At 44.2% G+C, this 20,850-nt stretch overlaps 2 protein-coding genes across 2 annotated transcripts in view; both read left to right on the top strand.

The window, feature by feature from the left end:
• The window catches only part of PKP4 (plakophilin 4), a 45,825-nt gene extending 36,816 nt beyond the window's left edge, over positions 1-9,009 (top strand). Inside the window, 8 exon segments of the mRNA XM_029962175.1 lie at positions 104-277; positions 1,114-1,264; positions 3,235-3,430; positions 5,210-5,294; positions 5,401-5,518; positions 6,719-6,850; positions 7,560-7,633; positions 8,051-9,009. Of these exon segments, the coding sequence (XP_029818035.1) occupies positions 104-277; positions 1,114-1,264; positions 3,235-3,430; positions 5,210-5,294; positions 5,401-5,518; positions 6,719-6,850; positions 7,560-7,633; positions 8,051-8,299 (1,179 nt within the window). The 3' untranslated portion in view covers positions 8,300-9,009.
• A 1,901-nt stretch (positions 9,010-10,910) lies between these two features.
• Positions 10,911-20,588, top strand: DAPL1 (death associated protein like 1). The gene is made up of 5 exons (XM_018078904.2): positions 10,911-11,013; positions 12,477-12,571; positions 17,615-17,702; positions 19,332-19,395; positions 20,335-20,588. The coding sequence occupies exons 2-5, from the start codon at positions 12,499-12,501 to the stop codon at positions 20,452-20,454; spliced, it is 345 nt and encodes a 114-aa protein (XP_017934393.2). The 5' UTR covers positions 10,911-11,013; positions 12,477-12,498; the 3' UTR covers positions 20,455-20,588.
• Positions 20,589-20,850: the final 262 nt, after the last annotated feature.

Here is a 20,850-nt window from a genome sequence, read left to right as displayed (position 1 = left end):
GGGTTTGGCTCATGGTGGGGGAGGACGTATCTTGATGAAAATGATCCTATGCTGAATAAAAATGGAGGTTTTGTGTTGTTACACATCTGCGTTCCTTTCTCAGTGGGACGGAGTTGGCCCTATCCCAGGATTTTCCAAGTCTCCTAAAGGGGTGGAGATGCTCTGGCACCCATCGGTGGTGAAGCCGTACCTGACACTTCTGGCAGAGAGCTCCAACCCGGCCACTCTGGAGGGCTCTGCAGGATCTCTCCAGAACCTCTCTGCAGGCAACTGGAAGGTATGGGAATTCTTCCTCCTCTTCTTCTCCTTGTACTCTGGTTGCTTTTTCTAATAAGATCTTGGAGTGTGTTTGGGGGGAATATGCAATTTTCTCACATGCACCTGAGCATTCCCCTCTTGTCTGTGCATTAGTGCTCATGTGCTGCAGTCATGTTTCCACAGTGAAAAGCTGTGGAAAGGGGAGGGAGCAGGAAGAGCCATATGGAAACTGGCCTTGAAATTGGTACCATTTGTTTTAAATAAACAGAAAAGGCTTCCTTCCATCACATAGTGAGTCAAAATAATCTTCTGGTGTCTTCTAGCTCTGAGTTCTGGTGGGAAGGTGCTGTTGAAATAAGACCAGCACAAAAAAATTTGCCTTTTCCCCTATTTCATTATTTATTTCCATACATTCTGGCCATTGCATACAATATACTACAAAAGCAGCACATGAGAACACTTTATTGATGTCACGTTTTTGTCATGGAGAGAGTAAAAAACACAGCAAACATAAGCTGCTTCCTTTGCTTGCAGCAAGCCAACTAAGCCTTTTTATGTTTGACCAATATAAAACTGGTCTTAAAAAAACCCCAAAACCTACCAAACAAAACCCAGACCACTCTGTTCCCTTTTCAGTGTTGGTCATCTATTCAGGTATTTTATCTCTTTTTTATTTCCTTTGTAAGAGGAATGAGTGAAAAATGGCAGAGAGACAGCTCTTTATAATCCCAGAAGAGGCACACACTGAACATGTCATCTTTTGTTGCCATGTCCCCCGGCACGCCCGAGAAGGGCGGTGCAGCCCGAGGTGGTGTGGGGCTCTGGGGGCTCTGGGGTGACGGGGCTCTCTGTCAGTTCGCAGCCTACATCCGCGCCGCCGTCAGGAAGGAGAAGGGGCTGCCCATCCTCGTGGAGCTGCTGAGGATGGACAATGACAGAGTGGTGTCCTCTGTGGCAACTGCCCTAAGGAACATGGCGTTGGATGTGCGGAACAAGGAGCTCATCGGTACGTACAGACCGCCCTGGGGGAGAGCACCAGCACCACCATGGCCCTGGGGGAAAGCCAGGGATGAGATTGCACTGATGGGAACAGCGCAGTGCATGTTACTGTGTCACAGAGATGAATCCTTGTGAAAGCAGCAGCTTTTCTGAGCAGTGTTGCCATATTAGTTTGCCACTGGCCACCTTTGATGGATGGGAGTCACCTCAGCTCAGCCCAACTGGACAGGAAACCCTCAGTGCCAAATGGGACGGAAACGTAGCTGAGCTTCCTTGGAGCTCAGCACCCACCTTTTTGGGGGGTTTGGGTCCCTCACATGCTCTCAGCGGTGGGACAGCTCTGGTGCCAGTACAGCAGTGCTTTGTTTAACAGTATTGCACAGAGAGAGAGGGAAGAAATCCTCTTCTGGTAAAGTATGTCCAGAAAACCCGGATATAGTGCAGTATGTGTGCCTTTGCTGAACTAAGTCATCAACAGGGCTGCTTGCTAGAAGAACTTTCTGTTTCTCAGTTGTCAGTTCTAATATTTAACACTTTAAGCATTCATCTGTGCCTTTCTCATCTAGCATTGAAAACACCTCAAACAACATCTTTCCTGCCTTGATGAGGAACCTCAGTCTGTTACTGTTGAATGTGCTTCAGCCTCAGACTGCTGTGGCTTCAGTGAACCCTGCTAATACATGGCATGATGTAAAAAAGTCTCTTTTTTGTTTCAGAAGCATTTACTGTGTGTAGACTTGTGGGACAGGGATATAACAACTGTTTATAAAGATAGGAGGATCATTATTCTTAAAAAGAGAAATGCAGGTGGACAGAACTTTATTATCTGTTTCTGAAGCTTCTCCATCTGGGACGTTCAGAGCATGTTTTCCTGCAGTGCAGGCATTGCACACACAGGGAATTACTAAAGAGAGACTCCTGTTCTGTAGCACCAGCCCTGTGTGGGTCAAACTCAGGTGATACTCTCTTGTCAGGATGTTTCTTCCATTCCTGGCAGAACTTTTCAGTTCAGGAATGTTCCTCCACCTATTCCCTCTCCCAGTCAAAGCTGTAACTGAAAGAATTTCTGGCTTCCAGATACACTCTGAATCTGATCTCTGTATAAAACACGTCACCTGTGCTAGAAATCCTCTTTAGGAGTCTCTCTGCCTGTGTGGGGCAGGAGCAATGGGCTCCTGTGGTCACACTGAAGGAAGTGAGACATGAGGACTCCAGCAAATAACAATATATGTTGGAATATGCAGCATGTGGGTGAGCTTGTTAAAGGAATGGCACTGGTAGGGTGCTGCTGCAGACAGCATTGTGGGGATGGTTTTCCAGGGGGTTTCCTTTTGCCTGCAGATTTCCTTTGTGGAAATTTTTTTCGCCTCGTGCACATTACACAAACACATAGTGAATGGCTTTCTGCAAAGCTTCTTCATCATTCACTGTTCTGTACAAATACACATCTTCAATAAAATCAATCAATCATTCAATTAACAGCCAAACAGGGAAAAACCAAACCTTATCTTTAGTTCTGTCCCTTGTCTGCTGCTTATCCCTAGCATCAGTCAGCAGCTGGAGACTGACAGAGCTGAGCTCTGACAGATAACAAATAAGGCAAAAAGAACATCCAAAAGAAAGAATTCCCAGTTAATGTAAAGATTCCTTTAACCCTCCCTCAGATGAAGCTGAGGAATGTGCACCGCTCTGTCAAGTAGCCAAACGTTTTTCCTTGAACAATTCTGCTTTCTCCAAATAATCCTTTTTTACAAATACTTCCATTTTAATGCAAAATTCAGCTTCTCACACTTCTAAGCTAAAAGGAAAAAAAAATTCAAAAATTGATCTTCGGTCTCTCTTGACCCTGTGTAAAATGTGGATTCTTGGCAGGGTTTGATCCTGCACTGCTTCTCCCTGCCCTCAGCTGCCGTTCTGTGCCATTGCCAGCCCGCAGTCCCAGCCCGTGGCTTGACCGGTTTCTCTGGGGGTTTGCAGGTAAATACGCCATGCGGGACCTGGTGAACCGGCTGCCGGGCGGGAACGGGCCGAGCGTGCTGTCGGACGAGACGGTGGCCGCCATCTGCTGCGCCCTGCACGAGGTCACCAGCAAGAACATGGAGAACGCCAAGGCCCTCGCCGACACCGGCGGCATCGAGAAGCTGGTCAACATCACCAAGGGGAGAGGGGACAGGCGAGTGGCTGCAACGCTCATCCCTGAACTGGCTCTGTTTCCCTTTTAAATGCTTAAGAATGCGGGAAATTTTTTTTGAGTGAGAAAAGATCTGCTTTTGCAGTCTGGGTCTGAGGAGCTGAGAGTTGGAATGACACTGGGAGGGAGGGGGCAGCCGGTGCTGCTGTGCTCTGCAGGGTGTTCTCCATCCAAGGCTTCTGGAGGCTTCTACAGCTGCCCAGAGTAAGCGTGGTCGTGGGGCCTCTTCAGGGTAAATGAGTTAAACTGCCCCCTCTTAAACACCTACAAGATTAATAGAATACTTGGAGCTTTTCCAAGTCACACTGTGTGGGCACCTTTGTCAGGATGTTTCCAGCAGCTGTTCATTGTATCTGGTGCAGCCCTTTGGTCCGTGGAAAGAGAACGTGGCCGGGGGGATCCCCTGGAATAGCATTGCCAGGCCAGTGCTGGCTGAGGGGGGCTGGCTCTGCCCAGTGTGCCAGCCCTGGGCTCCAGGGGCTGTGAGCCGAGGTCTGTGCTGGCATCATGGTGGTGTAGAGGGAATGAAGCCTGTGAGAGCAGGACAGCCAAGGAACAGGAGCCTGTGGTGGGGCAGCAGGAGGCCCCAGGGACCCCATAGCTGTGGGGTGGGGCAGCAGGAGGCCCCAGGGATCCCATAGCTGTGTCACTGTGCTCCATCTCAGCAGGGCTCCTGCACAGACCAGGCTGTTACCTGTCCTCCCATGCGTAGTGGAACACTGGTGGTACAGTCAGCCCTGCGTGCTGTTCCCAGATCGGATCAGATGGTAAAGGAGAGGAAGGGATCTCTTCTCAGAGATGTGGGTCAGTGTGAATTAACCACACCAGGTTTTTAGCACGGTCTGTCTCACCAGGAGCTAGGCTGTTTTGAGGATTCCCAGTTTATATCACTTTCCATGTCCAAGGGAAAAGGCTCATTCCAGCTGCAGGTGTGGGTGCAATGATCCGTTCTATGACCTCACTGCTCTGTGGGGGCAATGTGTGAAGTTGCATCTGCACTTACATTTATGAGGCAATGAAGTTTAAACTAAGCAAATTTAAGATCTTGTGAACATACTCAGTATCTACTCGGTGATTAACTCTATCAACTGCATCTTTTCAGTGTTTTCTTCCAAAAACTGTATTTGGATGAATCCAGTGACAGACAGAGACATATGTTTACCACAGACATCCATGCTGTGGCATTTAATGTCTGGTCACTACTGCAGTACCATTCCCAGCTTACTCCATTTCTCTATGAAAAGATACCCTGGGTTTATTTTTAATAACAGCTGCAGCAACTTTCCTTGTCTGGCTCTTGAGAGTGAAAAAAGTGTTTTCCCAACCAAAGTTTCCAGCAGTGCAGCACGGAACCGAGAACACAAACTCACTGTGAGGATGCCTGGAGACTTTTAATAGCAGCTCTCTTTTATTTTTTATTCTTTTTCTGCTATTAGGAGTTTTGTACAGTGATTTAAAGTCTGAAGTCTCCATTTTTATGGAATACACTTCACAGAATGTTTCTTTAATGATTTTTATTCTTGCAGACACTGACAGTAGCTATTTCAACCCCTCTCTCTGCGTTTCTCATGTGGGTGACCTGAAGGGAACATTCCAGGCTGGAGAGGGTTGATCTCCAGGCTGGGCCATGCTCACACTGGTGGTGCAGGGCCGGCCTGGCCCCACAGCAGCAGGGTGGGGCTGTTATGGAGCTCAGAACACTGTTCTGCTGCAGTGGAATTCCGTGGCTTTCTCACACTGCAACACTCTTCCCTTGCCCAGGTCCTCACTGAAGGTTGTCAAGGCAGCGGCCCAGGTCCTGAACACGCTGTGGCAGTACCGAGACCTCCGGAGCATTTACAAAAAGGTAAAGTACAGAATCAGCCTACACGGGAAAATGGTGCCACAAAAACTCCTCGTTTATTTATAACTCACCATTTATTTTGATTTTTTCTCTTTTTGCCACTCCACAGGATGGGTGGAATCAAAGTCACTTTATTACACCAGTATCAACACTGGAGAGAGAGAGATTCAAATCCCACCCTTCTCTATCCACAGGCAATCAGCAGATGTCACCTGTCATGCAGTCAGGTCAGTCAGGGAGGGTGAAGGGGACCTGCTTTCCATGTTTTTAACTCAAAGAGCCTCTCTGGTTGCTGCTAATTCCATCTAAAACATGGAGGTCAGGCTGTCTCCCCTTGGTGCTTGAGCCAAGTACTTCAGGTGCTCTGGGTGTTCCTGGGCTGTTCCTGGGCTGTTCCCGCACAGTGAGATCCTCAGCGTGCACAGCTGGACGTTGGTGCCAACCACTGCCCTCTCCAGAGCTGCTCCCCCTGCGCTGTGTGGGCACCGTGGACGTGGGTACCTGACAGCAGAAACAGCGACAGAGCCACAGCGAGGAGCCCGTTGTCATTCCCAACTATGTCATGTCCCATTAGGATGAGCAACCAAATACAAAAATGTTACTTTTCTGACTCCTCCTCGTTTATTTCTCGCCTTTGTTCCTTTAGCGCCTTCAGTGCTATTTACATCTTCCCGAGGGCCGGTACAAAACCTACCTGAAGCCTTCTATTTTGTCTTCCTTTCACATTTTATTTTATCCAATTTACTCTTCTCAAGACTCTCTAGAGCAGATCTCTGTAAATACAGAGCAATACCCACCTACCATGGCTGCTAAAATCAGTGGCTAGTTCCTACAGTACTCTTGTTCAATTACTTCTTTACGTAAAAGTAACAGCCCTCACACATTCCTTCATGCCATGGTTGACTTGAAAAACAAGGGCTCCATGAGGGATTTATTTTCCTCCAAGAAGTAAACTATAGTGTCTTTTATGCCAGAGTTCCTCTCAACCACCAAGGAAGCAAGTACGGCGTAGGCTCAGGGAACTGACTGGATTCTACCCAAGTGTAAAAGGAGATTCCGATACCGACTGTCACATTCCTATCTGGGCACTTTCTCTCCCCGGATACACCAGCAGAACAACTGTGTTACTCCAGTTCTTTTAATGGCAAGTAGGAAGTAGATGAGCAGCTCTAACATGATATTGAGAGGCTGTTGTACTTCAAAGACAACTTAGTAAAAACTCCTCATAGGAAGTGTTGCTTTCCTGCTTGACAAGGCCAAGGGGAGGCAGTGGAAGTTGTCACCAGGGTGGTTCACCCAGGAACAGCTGTGACTGTTCTGTCCTTTCCCACCTCCCAAGGTGTGAACCCTCATGGCAGGAAGGGGTGAGGAAGGTTGGGTGTGTGAAAGGCGTCTGTTTCTCCTGAGAACCTCTCTTTTCCCACCAGTTGGCAGCACGTCCTCGTCCCCGGCTCTGCTGGGGATCAGGGAGCCCCGGCCGGAGTACGACAGGACGCACCCCTCTCTGCAGTATTACAGTAGCCAGGGCGATGTCATGGCACATAAGGACATCTACACTGGTAAGGGACCAGCTGAGAGCTGGGAACTGCACTGGGGAAAGGCTCCCTGGGGGAGGAGTTCAGTCACAGGCACTTCCAGTAGTGGGCTGGTTGTATCAACTGTTGCTTCCCATTTCCACTGGTTGTATTTGGTGCTGTGGCACAGGGCAGGGTGTCACCTGGCTCTGCTGATCTGTGTAAAACTGCACTGGGACCAGAGTAGATCCCTTTGCATACTGGGAGGTGAGAGGTGGTTGGAATTCTTATTTTTATTTCAAGTACTATTACAGAAAATTGTTTTATTCACATTATACGATGATGTTATAAATTATAACATGCAGTTGTATATTATAACATTATATTACTAAATTATACCAAAAGATCAGAATCTTTTCTCTGATATCTCTTTTTCTTCTCACTATGTGACACAAGTTGCACACTAGTAGATGATTGTCTCTAAGGAGAAGGAAATGCCTTGTTTTAAACATTATGAATCTGTAAAACAAAAACCAGCAACAAAAAAAAGCCTCTTGGCTTCACTGTAACTGCTGCTGAGGGACAACATTTGCCTTTATTCTGTTATTACATTTTATATATATCTACATTAGTAGATGCTAAAATCTGCAGATTTAATTGTTTGAGTGCTACATAATAGGCAAAATAGAAGCCAATAGACTTAAGAGGTGGAAGAATAAAGACTGAAGTTTATCCTTAAACTGTTTTCTGCCAGGTTCCAGCAAAGCTTCCCCAATTTACATCAGTTCCTATTCCTCACCAGCGAGAGAACAGAACCGACGGCTGCAGGTGAGCCCAGAGCTGCCCAGGCTCAGCAGGGGGCTGTGGCTCTGGGCACTGCCCTGTCCCAGCCCCGGGGCTGCTGTACCTGCTCTCTTACGAGTTCTCACGGTGGGGTCCGAGACCTCTGCTCTGATTTGATTTGGGCTTGGGGGGGTTCGTAGGTATGGTCAGGTTCTGTACCTCCTACACCTGCGCTCTGAAGTTGTGCTCCCTTCCCAGGGGTGTGGGAGGAGACATGCAGCAGGCTCAGGGAAATGTACCACTTCCTTGGGTACATTTCATGGAGGTTTGAGACCTGTGTTACTGTCAGTGATAGAGCTGCACTTGGGAAAGGTTCTTTACAATGTGTGTGAGTTTGAGAAACAAGTATTTTCTCTGTTGATTATACCTTGAAAGCTTATTTTTCTATCATTTTGCCAGCAGCATCAGCAGTTATACTACAGCCAAGAAGATACCACCAGGAAAAACTACGATGCCTACCGGTTGTACCTGCAGTCCCCACACAGCTACGAGGACCCCTACTTCGACGACCGAGTTCACTTTCCTGCTGCTTCAGATTACACAACACAGTATGGACTGAAATCAACCACCAATTATGTAGACTTTTATTCCACCAGACGATCTTCTTACCGAGCAGAACAGTACCCGGGCTCCCCTGACTCCTGGGTGTAGCACCAGAGAGAACAACCCAGCGTGGTTCTCATCTGGCTCGAGAAGGACTGGAACGGCCCCGAGTGGCTTTGGTTACGAAATGAGAAAGTGAAAGACAAGAAGGAACAAGGAAGATTTGTTTTGGGGTTTTTTTGAGAGAGGAATTGTCAGGAGGAAAACTGGCAGGGACGGTTTTGCTCTGTTTAGGTGTTAGGTATCATTACTTGTAGCTCCTGTAGTCTGGTGAGGGTGTGGGCGATGTGATGAAAGGTTTGAGAATTGAGTACAATGAATTTGGAAAGTGTGTAGGTCAGAGCAAATTAAAGCTGATTTTTTTTTATGTGAATAAAAGTCCTGGTCTGATAGTTTGTACAGAAAAAATCCGCCGGCTGCCCCTGTTTCCTCGCTATTACTAAATGTCAGGATTGTATGCTACTGCGTCGTGTACATTCTGCCTGCGTGTAAATATGGAAACGCCACCTCGGTCTCAAGTGCCATCCATTTGTAATGCAGTGTGTCATTGGAAAAGGAATCTGAAACATAGTGCACAAAAAGAAATCCAAGAGAAAAAAAGCCCAAACTTTAAAAAATGAATAGTGTAATTTTGAAGCACAAAGTCCGGTCCAGTACATCCACACCTCTCCCATTCCCTGCCTATTTCATAAGGAACTTCACTGCCATTTTCTATGCACATGGAATAACAATAAATATGGAAGTCTCATCCATGGAAAGCTGTTCCCTGTTCATTTTTTTCTTATTATTTTCTGTGTGTGATGTTCAGAAACAAATACCATGAACATGAATTCTAATTGTATGTTTTTCAGCAGGTTAAATATATCAAAGCATTTAGGCCATTTCCCCAGCTCTCTCCAGTGGAAATGTGTCAGGCTGGCAGCCCAAAGTGCTAAATCCTGCACCTTCCTACTGGGATTTGTGTATTTTTGATATGGGCAATCCAAGGTACTTCAGAACTGAAGCCTGTTTTCTTTCCATCACTCAACTCCTCCCTTTCTTCTCCCCAAGGAAATGAAGGTCCTCTTGCTGTCATAGAAATTACAGTCTCCATTTTGACTACATTCTGCTTGGGTTTCTTTCCAATAAAAATGTTTGATTATTTAAGTACCTAAATCACAAGCTCTCCTGGTTCTGAACAGTCTGTTGCCTCTATACTTTCTGTAACCACCATTATTGCTCCCCATCACTGCACTTCCCTTGGTTTCCCAGTGTTTCCAGTATCCTGATGGCACCAGTGACACGAGAGCAGGTAAGCAGAACAGCTCCAGGTTTGGGTGACATGGCAGATTCACTATTTCTATTGAAATAGGTCCTGCTAAGGACTAAGCATTTGCTCTTCCACTGTGAACTCTGACACTGCAAATATTTCAAAATAGACTCTTTCCCTATAGCAAAAGGATGTAGTAATTCAAAGAATGATGGTGTTGTGTGCTAAAGGACATTGCCAATGAGCATGCTCTGACTCTGCACACTAAATCTTCAGTGACATGGCTCATGCAAACAATGAAGACAACAGTTTCTCATCTGTTTGGAAAAAAATGCAGAGAGTGAAATTGAAAAAGAAAATTGAGGAATTAATCACATCTCAGCTCTACAGGGGGATGCGAGGACAAGCGTGGGAACATGAATACTTTATGGAGTTTTCAAAGCAGAATGCAACAGTTTCTTCAGAGATACCATCCTATGTACCTGCCCATTCTGTTGTTGAACACCGGCATTCATCCATCAGACTAAGGGTCGGGTTCTCCTTCTACGTTCAAAGCATTTCTTTCTGCTCAAACCACACGAAGAGTTGATTCAACTCCTACACTATACCTAAAGATATGGGGACTGCCCCCACAGCATGAAGGTGGGCAAGTTACCTTGTCAGCTGAAACGTGAGGTGCTGCTCACAGCCCTTCCAAACACATTTTCCAGCTCACTGACATCCCTCCAAGGATTATCCTGCCATCACACCTGTTTCAGGAAGCTGCTATTCCAATGGCACTTACTCCAGTAAGTGCCAACTTATAACCCCCCCCACACCAAGAAAAAGGTACATTTCTTGTTCACAAACAGGTCCACTATGACGTTTTGACTGTCATGTGCCTCTAGTGGCTCATCACTCTGACATAAAAAGTTGCTTTTCTGTGCTTGTGTAGAAAAAATCAACAGATTTTCTACAGTGATTGGAGCTGGCCAGCTCTGAGGGGTTCAACAGCACACGACACATACAAACTGCAAGATACTAAAAGATATTTTTCTTTCCTTTGCTTCCCACCATTTGACTCTTTTCTGAAGGTGAAGGTTTAAAGCCATGATAAACAGGAACAAAATGCAGGGGATTCTTGTGTTTAACCTTGAGGAAACAAATGCTGCTGTTATGATATGACAAAAATCATTAAATCTGTGCAATGTTTCCATGCAGCTCAGGGTGCTGCAATTGAATTCTTTAGAATTGATTCGCTTATTCCATTACCCAGTGATACTTTTTTAAACAAGGACACTTAGCTGGATAAAATACATGATGACAAAGATATATCTTTTTAGTCCTGTGAAAAAAAATTGACTCTATAACTAAAATTATCCAGTAAGGTTCTTCTCCTTAATGATATTACCCTTTACCTTTCAGCACCATCATACAGTGCCTGGACAATTCTTTGTCTCTTGTACTCTGCAAAACAACTGGCATCCAGATCAGAACCAGGTCTTGAACTTGTCAGGTCTCCTACAAGAAACAGGTAAGTTTTACAGATGTAAATCCTACAGATTTTGTCAGACACATAATATAAGCACTAGTGAACAATTATATCCATACAAACCCACTGACAATATGACTGCCTTCACTAATTGGTCTTGTCCATGCTTTAGACACTCAACAATAATGTTCTCTCTAACAGTATAAATTTTGTGCTGAACTACTATGAGCAGAAAATAAAACCCAGGGAGGGAGAATTAAAGCATGCTTTAATAAAAAACAATCCATATGCCTGCACCAGAATATAAAAATATGCCATATACCTGCACCAGAATTTTTGTTGTCTCCATCAGGCTCCTGCAGCATCTAAATCCAGCTCTGTTGATTCAATTGAAAAAGGTATTGCCTGTCTGTCACTGAACTTAAGAAAACAGCATTCAATTACCAGATGTAAAATTACTGTCAGTTTATACCAGTAGCCACAATCTAGTAATTCTGACGTTTGAAAACAAGCAATACTGGAGATAAGATGGATAAGGGAAAATACTGCAGAGTCAGGAGCAATAGATTTTTAATGACAGAGAGAGCTGAATTCAAACATGACACATGAGGAAGGTATTCCATATGTCTTTGTGCTGAGTGCTTGGTTTAGATGTGGACTATGCCTGGTGTATAATTATGCTAATAGCTGTTAGCCAGGTTAGATCAGACAGTCTGCTTGGGAGCATGTTGATTCTTGATCCTGCCAAGTGACTTCTCAGACTTTGCAATCAGGTAATAACCTGCCTGTAGAATGTAGATTCTAAAGGAGGAATTGTCAGGAAAGATGAGGAGTTCCAGAGCACTGAGAGCACCACTCAGGAAAACTTCCTTTGACTTTTGTCTCTTTATTACAGTTAAAATCCTGTATCTGCCCCCAGGCTTTCCTACATCTGCCTAGGTGGAAGGAAACACATTCTGAAAGTACGTAGAACCATTATAATAGAAATTCCATTCTTAATTCAGCCATTCACAGACTACTACCATTAAAAGAAATCTATCCCCAGCATCAGGTGAACACCTCTGAAGTCTGATATTTATGTGATCAGGAAATGGGACTGAGGGTGGCAGGAACAGCAAAAGATTTCAGCTGCACTATCCCATGGTCACAGAAGGATGGTTCTCTCACTCATTCTTCTCACCCAGACAAACCAGTCTAATAATTTCTAATACATGAAAGCATTACATAAAATCAGGCTTACAAATCTCATTTGGTGCTGTGGTATTGTTGAGGCAGTGCCAACGGCTGCCTGTCAAGAATGAGGTGCTCCAACAAGTACTGTGTAGATATTGTTTCCATTCACAACAGCTTCTGGTTTAAAGATAGTAACCAGTGACAGAGGTATTGAAGTCAAGAGGGCAGAAGAAAAATAAAAAAGAAATTGGAAACTGTATTTAATATTGTAAGAAATCCACAACATGAACTTATGATTTCTCATTTAAACCAAGTTCCCATGCTTTTCCCAGGAATTCCTGGAACAGATGTACAATGGCACTAAACCTTGTCATTACTAATGCTTTGGGCAGCATACCAAAGCTGTGTTACATGACTGCCTTGTGTGGTAAGTAATGAAACTTCACCTCTCCAATCCAAACAGCTCAGGTAAATAAACTGGAAAATCAGTATTTTTCTGCTGAGGCAGAGTGACATGAATATGAAAATCCCTTACTACTGACCAAGTCCTTCAGGATAGGCTTCTTTTGTTATCTCTCCTGCAGATCACTTTATCTGAAAGAATTTATTTCCCCAATCAAAATTGCCATCATGCACTTCAGGCTAAATGCTTATGGGCAGAGACATGCAGCTCTATTGACTTTAATATTTGCAAAGTAAGTTGCTTTTCTAGGGAGGAAATTGCTGCATTGCAAAGCTATTTCCTGCCTCATACACACAGAATTAAATATCAGATAGATCTGGTTTAGACTGGATGTCCTTTCACTTTTCCTGCTCCAAAAATCCAAGCCAACAGAAGTTACCCATGAAGGTGGTTGACGTGCTGTAAATCCCTACCAGTTTCTTACTCACTCTTCTCTTTCACGTTTTTTACTTCATACAAGGGAAATGTTGTACAATCACACATGAATAATCTGCTTGAGCCACCAATGCTGGGAAATTTCTACCTGAAACCTACTACAACTAATGATAGGTATTTTCTATATTAAGCAACAAAGAAAAATAATGGAAGTCTCTCAGTTCACAGCAGTTTTGGATGCCATTCTCATTGGGTATCAAATTTTATCGTTGATGATAAAAATATATGTTGCAAATATATGTTTAACACAAATGTCATTTTATGGACATTCTGTATTAATAAAGGGTGAAATTATGGTGCTGCTGAAGACAACGAGACTTCATTGTGGCCAAAGAGTTAATTTCATATCACAGCTTTTCAAAGAACAGATGAAATTCAGGTTACATTTTCTGAATGACAAAATTGGAGCTTTTGGCTGAAGTGATTAAATACATCATAATTAAAACGTTATGACAGGTGGCTTTTTTTTTAATAAATTCTGTGAAACATTTATACAGGTTAAGTAGTATAACTCCTAAGTTTGATGGGTTTGCTAAAGGCTACATTGTTGTAGTTTTGGAGTGTGACAGTAAGTTTTTACAGGCCTGGAAACAAAGGGGGGGTTGAAATTTCTTTTTTGCTATGTAACTCCTCACGGCAGAGAGAAATCTCTGTGTCTAACAGTGCCCTGGGCTGGATTTCAGAGTAAAGCCTCTCACTGGTAGGTTGCATGTGTTTTTTGCAGCACTGAGAGTGTTTTGAAACTGTCTCTCATTCTAAGGGGTTCTTTCTCCTACGTTAACAAGAGCTTGTGAGTATCATCGTACAGTTTTGTGTTATTGCCTAGAGATTAAGCTGCTTCTTTAAGCACCCAGGGCAATAATCAGTACTTAAGTCAGTTTTGTACACTGAAATGCAAGGAGACTCGCTTAAATTACTAAAGAATTTTATAATAAATTAATTGGATCTTTCATATGTCTTGTTCAAACTAACAAAGTTCAGCCTTTGTACTCCAAAGGATTTGGAAAACCTACTGACCACGCTTTATAACGTTGATGTGGCTTTGCCCAGCAGCTTTGTTGCTGTCCTTTCTTGGCACTTAAATCCTTCCTGCTCATGCTGTTTCTCTCCTGTATTTATGACATGATAGGTGATCGATATGTAAGCTATTGTATCTTAGCCAAAAATACATTTTCAGTAAGGTATAGGCAGCAGGATCACCAAGATAAAGATCTTTGAATGTGGATTATATGAGTAATGCATTAGTAATAAAAGATGGTAAAATCATAAGATAATATAGAAATAGGATGGTGAAATCAAAAACTAATGTAGAAATAGGAAGTATTGTGAGGTATTTTTAATGTTTACAAGTTTTGAGCAGATTCTTAAGAAAAAAGGGAAGGAGAATCATTTTGATAGCTGATGTAGAAAAAAAAAGGTCTTTGTTAGTATGTAATGATCAGAAGACTCAAACTGCTTATGATGACATCTTAGGGCCTTAAAACAGATAGAAAAAAATAATTTTTATTGCCTTTGTTGTGTAAAACATCAATCTTCGTTACTTTTTTTTTTAACGAGGGCATGTGAATGCCGTGTTTTGCTTCTGTCTCAAGTAGACACTAACGATTGAAGAGGGGAAGATTTACCTCACTGAATCAAGACCTTTGAATCCACAGCAATAATTTTAAAAGTCACCACCCCTCACTCTTCTCACCGCCCCTCACCGCCCTCAGCCCCCACCGCTCCTCACTCATCGCCCCTCACCACCCTCACGGCCGCTCACTGCCCCTCATGGCTGCTCACTGCCCCTCCCTCACCGCCCTCACGGCCGCTCACTGCCCCTCATGGCTGCTCACTGCCCCTCACTCATCGCCCCTCACCGCCCTCACTGCCCCTCATGGCTGCTCACTGCTCCTCACTCAGCGCCCCTCACCGCCCTCACGGCCACTCACTGCCCCTCACTCATCGCGCCTCACCACCCTCACGGCCCCTCATGGCTGCTCACTGCCCCTCACTCAGCGCCCTCACCGCCTTCACGGCCGCTCGCTGCCCCTCCCTCAGCGCCCTCACGGCCATTCATGCCCCTCAGCCACGGCTCACCGCCTTCGCGCCCCTCACCGCCTTCCCGCCCGCTCACCGCCCTCAGCGCGCTCCCGCCCCGTCCTGCGATGACGGCGCCACGGCGCGGTCCGCCCGGAGCGGGTGCGGTTCCGGCCGGGGTTCGGCGGCTCCCGGCCCGGCGGCCCGTTGACCGTCCCACCATGGCGCAGGAGGAGGCGCGTCCCTCCCGCAGTAGGCCGGGTCGTCCGGGGGCAGTGTGAGGGGCTCTCCCACCGCTCCGTCCTTGACAGACGCCTCCTCCGCGGGGAGCAGCGGCCGTGCGGGATACGGGGTGGCGGAGCGGTCCGTGGTGGCGCGCCCGCTCGCCCCGGCAGGCCCGCGTCGCCCCGCAGGTCCCCGCACCGCCGTGCTCTGGCGGCACTCGGGGTGCAGGGAGCTCGAGCTTGCGCCCCTTCAGGGGATCGGTGCAGCGAACGGTGGACAGAGCGGGCGTCCTGCTATAGTGAAATACCTGTTAGAGTGTGCCAGGCCCTAGTCCTCGCCTCCTGTCGTAACGTGAAAAACTTCCTCTCCCCCCTCTGGCGGCACTCTGAGGGAGCCGTCGAGCACGGCCGCCTGCTCCCGCCGCCGCGCTGCCGGTGCGAGGATTGTGTGGAGTAGTAGCGGGTTGTAAGGGGGCTGTAGCGAGTGTTTAAGCGCACGGCAGGGTTTTTGAGGAGCCTGTAGATGCGTACAGCGTGTGAGCAGCCCCTGGGCCAGGCCGGCAGCCGTGTGGAGCACACGAGTGAGTGCGCTGTGTCCCGCCTGCCCTGGGCACGGCGGAGCTGCTGCGGGCTCACCTGTGGGGCTGAGGGACAGGTACTGCAGGGACAGCCCTTAGAGCTGCTGCAGGCTCACCTGTGGGGCTGAGGGACAGCCCTTAGAGCTGCTGCAGGCTCACCTGTGGGGCTGAGGGACAGGTACTGCAGGGACAGCCCTTAGAGCTGCTGCAGGCTCACCTGTGGGGCTGAGGGACAGGCGCTGCAGGACAGCCCTTAGAGCTGAGGGACACTCACCACACGCACTGAGCCAGCTGGGTTCCCCCGGTGTATTAGGAGCGCTTAACTGTCTGAAGAGCACGGGCCTGGCTTGTGCGTCTCACTGTACCCCTAAGATGTGTTTTGTTTTCTTGAAAGTACTTTTTGTTCACTTTGGGGGGTTTAAGCATATTTTTACATGAATTTATGATATAAGTAGTTTTCTCAGCCTCCCTTTCCTGGATTTCTGTGTGTGGCAGGGGCGGTTGGGCCGTACCTGAAGGGGCCTTTACGCCACTGCAGTCAGTGACCTGGGGCAGGCACGGCCTTCCTGGGTTTCCATCACAGTAAACTGCAGCTTGTAGTCTTGCGAGTCTGCAAGTAAGTCTTTGTGAGGCGTATCTGTGACTGCAGTGGGGACAGCTCTGGCAGAGGGGTGGGGTGGCAGGAGTCAGTGATTTGAACCATGCATGTAGTGAGCAAGGCGGTTCAAGTGGGCACCTTTGTTCTGACAGGGATTCAGCTGAGCTCAGTGCCTTAGTTTTCAGTGGGCTTTATTTAGTCTGGGTGTGTTGGGTTTGGTTTTGTGTTGTGGGGTTTTTGTTTTTTGATTTGGGGTTTGGGGTTTTTTTTTGGTAGGGGGCATAAAGGGGGATGTTCCTTCTTAACTTTCTTTTTTTACTTTAAAAATACGTGTTGTTCTAAATATGGAAATTAGTAAAGATTTGGCACTTAACTGTTAGATTACACGGCTAACAGGGCACTTATGAATATCGAAAAGTTGAACTCCGTATTAAAACTTTGACATAGCTTTCCCTTGCTTTGAAAGACAAATTACAAAACAGCTAGGTAGTACATCCCAGAACTTAAAATATCCTCCTGAAGAGGGAGAAAGGGTTTCTTTCAAGAGAATATTTTAGATAACTTTGTTCAGAATTGAATTTTCACACATGCCTCAGAACTTAAACTGTTATTGTTAGGTTGCCTGTGGCTTAATTAGTGCTAATTGATTTTGTGATTGGCAGATATCTTAATAAAATATAATTAAACATGTTGGAACACAAGTAGTATGCAGCTGGTTCTTATCTACATTACTTATTCTAGAATACCTTGAACTAATCATGAAATCTTTATTGCTGTTAGTGATATTGTTCAAAAACCTGAAAGTGTTTAGATATTGGTTTGGTTTTCCTTTTTATATTTAAAATACAAATCTCAGATGTAATAGTTTCTGGGGAAGAATGCATGTAACATAGTGAGGTGTTAAGATTTAGTATAGTTAGCAGTGACTGAAACCCCTCTGATTTCTTGATTATGGTATCTGGAAGTTGATTCAAGTCTGCCATGACACAGAACTCTGGAGCCTTTGCTGGATCTCTGTGGCTCCTCCTGTGTGTGCATGTGTACAAGTGAAGCATGGAGTTATTGGTTAACAGTTGTCTGGGATAAAAGTATTCTTTTGTTCTCTATGTAATTTTGTAGATATCTTTGCTTAAATTGTACTTTCTTCTTGCAGTTAAGGCTGGAGGTATGAGAGTGTCTAAAAAGCAAGAAAACGGACCTGTTGAAAAAAACACTAAACCTGCAGGAAAAGAAAAGTCAAGGTACTGCAGTGCAGAGCCTGCTCCCCTCTGCCCCAGAGTTAAAGCTCGTAGGTAATGGCCTTTGAACAGACAGAAAACTCTTAGTTTCGGGGAGTTTAATTCTTAAATTAACTTGTGCAAAATATAGATAAAAGGCAACTTTGAATTAAGTATCAACTTAAAAAAAAAAAAAAAGGCAAACCAAAACAACAAAACAAGTTCAAAACCCAAGGACAGTGCCTTGCAATGAAAGGCAAAGGCTGAGTCTCATCTTTATTGTCATGTGTTATGGAAGAGAAATTAAAACAAAGTGTTGCCTACCTATGCCTAATAAAGAAATGATCAAACAGTTTCCAGTGAAATCAGAATGAATTTTAGGCTATCCACATTGTGAAGGAAATTAAACCTACATTGCCCACCCCTAACAAAGAGTCTGTTATGTCCTGTATAGGCTGTAGCCCATATTTCAATCTGAAATGTAATTTGGCTTTCTCTGTTTGCTACTTCATAAGGGTAATCAAGCTGTTTTGCCCCAAAAATGAAGGCATGGTTCTGCTTTTGAATAAAGTAGCAGTGATGGGTTGATGTCATCATTAAAACAAGTATTTTTCTTACACCTTTTTCGAACACAGACTGAACATTTTTCTAAAATATATGCACTTTTCTTAAATGTCACTTAACAAAAAGTTAAGTTGACTAATATAGGGATATGAGGGTATAATTTGAATGACTTGTGGTGTTCCTGAAGTTTTGACTGATTGTGGGTTTTTTTTGGAATTAGCAGCTTTTTATTTTCACTTACTGCCAGTTGCCTGGGTGTAATTTTGCTGCTGTCTTTTTTGTAGTTGTAGTTACCTGATGGCATAAGCAGATCTTGAATAACTTGTATTTGTCAATGTAGTAAACTGTTGATTGCTGAATTGCAATGTCAGTAGGGAATGTCTTGCCTGATCCACAGAGCCATTAACTTAACTAAAGCAGTCTCTGCTTTTTCAAGAGTCACATTTACAGTATCTGTTTTTCATAATGATTTTTCTCTACTCCATTTTAAGCTACAGAGGTGTTAGTGGATATAATGATATCATCAGAAGAATGTGCAATCCAAAGTGCTTTCTGCTGTTCAGCTAAATTATTTCATATCCACAGATTGTTTATTTGTGGAATACTGGTAACATGGTGGTCTTCATTAGAATATGGAAAAATTAATGGGATAATCTTGTGAAAAAAGTTCTTGCTTGACAAATAGCTGCTGTGAAAGTAAACACTCCCTAAAAGCAGCAGGTGAATTTTTTTCATGGGTCTGGGTTGGAATCAAGAAAATTACAAACTTGGATTTTGTAGTTCAGGATATTAGTGCTCAGCTTCTGTGAAGCTACTCCACAGTGTACAAAAAAAAAATCCTTTTTGAGATATTTGATGATATTTCATGTACAGATTTTTGAGTAAAACAGCCTGTAACACAGATTTTGTGGTGTTCAATTCTGAAAAGTATGCCTTTTTGATATTATATAATTTTTAATGTGATTAAAGGTTTTAGCTCCAAGACCTAAATTTCTATTGCAAAATATTTTGTATTAGGTCTGAAAATCGAAGTGACAAAGTGTTTCTGTGAGATGGACATGCTAAATACTTTTTTCTTCTGTTTTACAGTGCTATTGTCAGTTTTTCAAAACCTCAGAACATGGGTGTCTTGGTAACAGAAGCACTGAGCAAAGTAAGTAAGTCTGGAAGAACAAGTCAGGGGTTCTCTATAAAGCTAGACATTACAAAAAGTGAATTATCCTTAAGCTGCTGTCATCTGGCAGTTGCAGGTTTGTCACCTGCCACTAAATGTTGTTGAAATAATCTCTTTCTGTAGTGGTTGTGTGGCTGGGGGGCTCCATGTGTGAAAAGGACCTGCCCTCTTTCTGCTGGTGGTGCAGACCTACACCTGCGCTTTGCCAGAGCCCAGTTCACAGGCAGCTCTCGGATTCCTGTGGCAATCTGAAGAGCTGGCAGTCACCATCCCCTTGTTACACACTTGCAGTCTTCAGATTCTGAAGTATCCAAGAGTTTCTCATCCCTTGAGCTCAGTAAAACATGAGTTGCATCATTTCAACACGAGCCTTTCATCAACAGATGTGTTTATAGCTTTAGTCTGTAGATCTTGATTTTTGGCTCGGACTTATTTAAGAAGAACAGATTCAGCTGATCTGTTTCTTTCCCCCTTGTCCCCACCTCCTCTGTTCTGGCCTACCATTTCCTTCTCCTGCTGGTTTCCAGAATCTCATACCTCAGTAGTTTAGAAAGTGATAATTAGATACTGCAATGATGATGATTTTGAATCTGGGAAAATGAGAATTTGAATCAATTCACTGTTAACTCTGAAATATCGATTATTTGCTGTGCTTTCCTTATCTCGGCAGCTGATTTTATGAACTTCTAAGAAAGGGAAAAAAATAAAAGTTTACTGAAGATAGTCAGATTAATATCACTTTAAAAACATAAATATAACTAAATGTACTGAATCACCATGGGTTTTATGTATTGATCGCTTGAAATTTTGTGGATTTAAGTTTTACTGCTGTTTTTAAACTACATGATGAAGTTTAGGAAGAGAATAATTGAAAAACTGTTCTATCACAACCTTTTTCTCCCTCGTTTAATGTTACAGATGAGCCACAAAATTCATGCAGCAGCATTACAAGTGGCTCACCAAAAGCCACAGCCTACCTTGGAGAAGTTCATACTGCCTAAAAGAATTTACATTATTCAACAGCCACGGAAGTGTTAAGATACTCGTTAAAATATTCGTTTACTTAAAAGTGAGTTCCTATTTTATATAGCACTTAGTACACTGTGGTGAAATGCTCAAAAGCTGTATGCCTTGTATCTTGCTATGTTTCTGTTACTGACAATAAAACATTAGAAGAGTTACTAAATGTACTCAGGATTTATTGCAATATCATGGCTTCTTTCTAACCTGGTGTTTCTAGTGTGTAGTAATTGCTCAATGCCAAAAAGTCCTTAACAGCTTCACTTACTGAGTTTTGACTGAAGGAATGGAAACTTATCAGCCCTGTTGTTTTTTGTTTGGGTTTTTTTTTTAATTTAATGATAGCAAAGCTGAAGTGAACATGATACTACTAAAGCAGGTCATGACTGAAAGGCACAGGGTGTGCTGAATGCA

This window comes from Manacus vitellinus, unplaced genomic scaffold, assembly GCF_001715985.3.
Source record: "Manacus vitellinus isolate BGI_N305 unplaced genomic scaffold, ASM171598v3 scaffold_43_pilon, whole genome shotgun sequence".
In the NCBI taxonomy this organism is placed as follows: Eukaryota; Metazoa; Chordata; class Aves; order Passeriformes; family Pipridae; genus Manacus; species Manacus vitellinus.
Note: the sequence above shows the minus strand (reverse complement) of the source record. Positions and strands in the feature narration are given on the sequence as shown.

Coding starts and splice junctions, on each gene's coding strand:
- DAPL1 (XM_018078904.2), top strand. CDS start 12,499: ATGGCACTAAACCTTGTCATTACTAATGCTTTGGGCAGCATACCAAAG. Junction 12,572..17,614: donor TTACATGACTGCCTTGTGTG/GTAAGTAATGAA, acceptor TTCTTCTTGCAG/TTAAGGCTGGAGGTATGAGA. Junction 19,396..20,334: donor TAACAGAAGCACTGAGCAAA/GTAAGTAAGTCT, acceptor TTAATGTTACAG/ATGAGCCACAAAATTCATGC.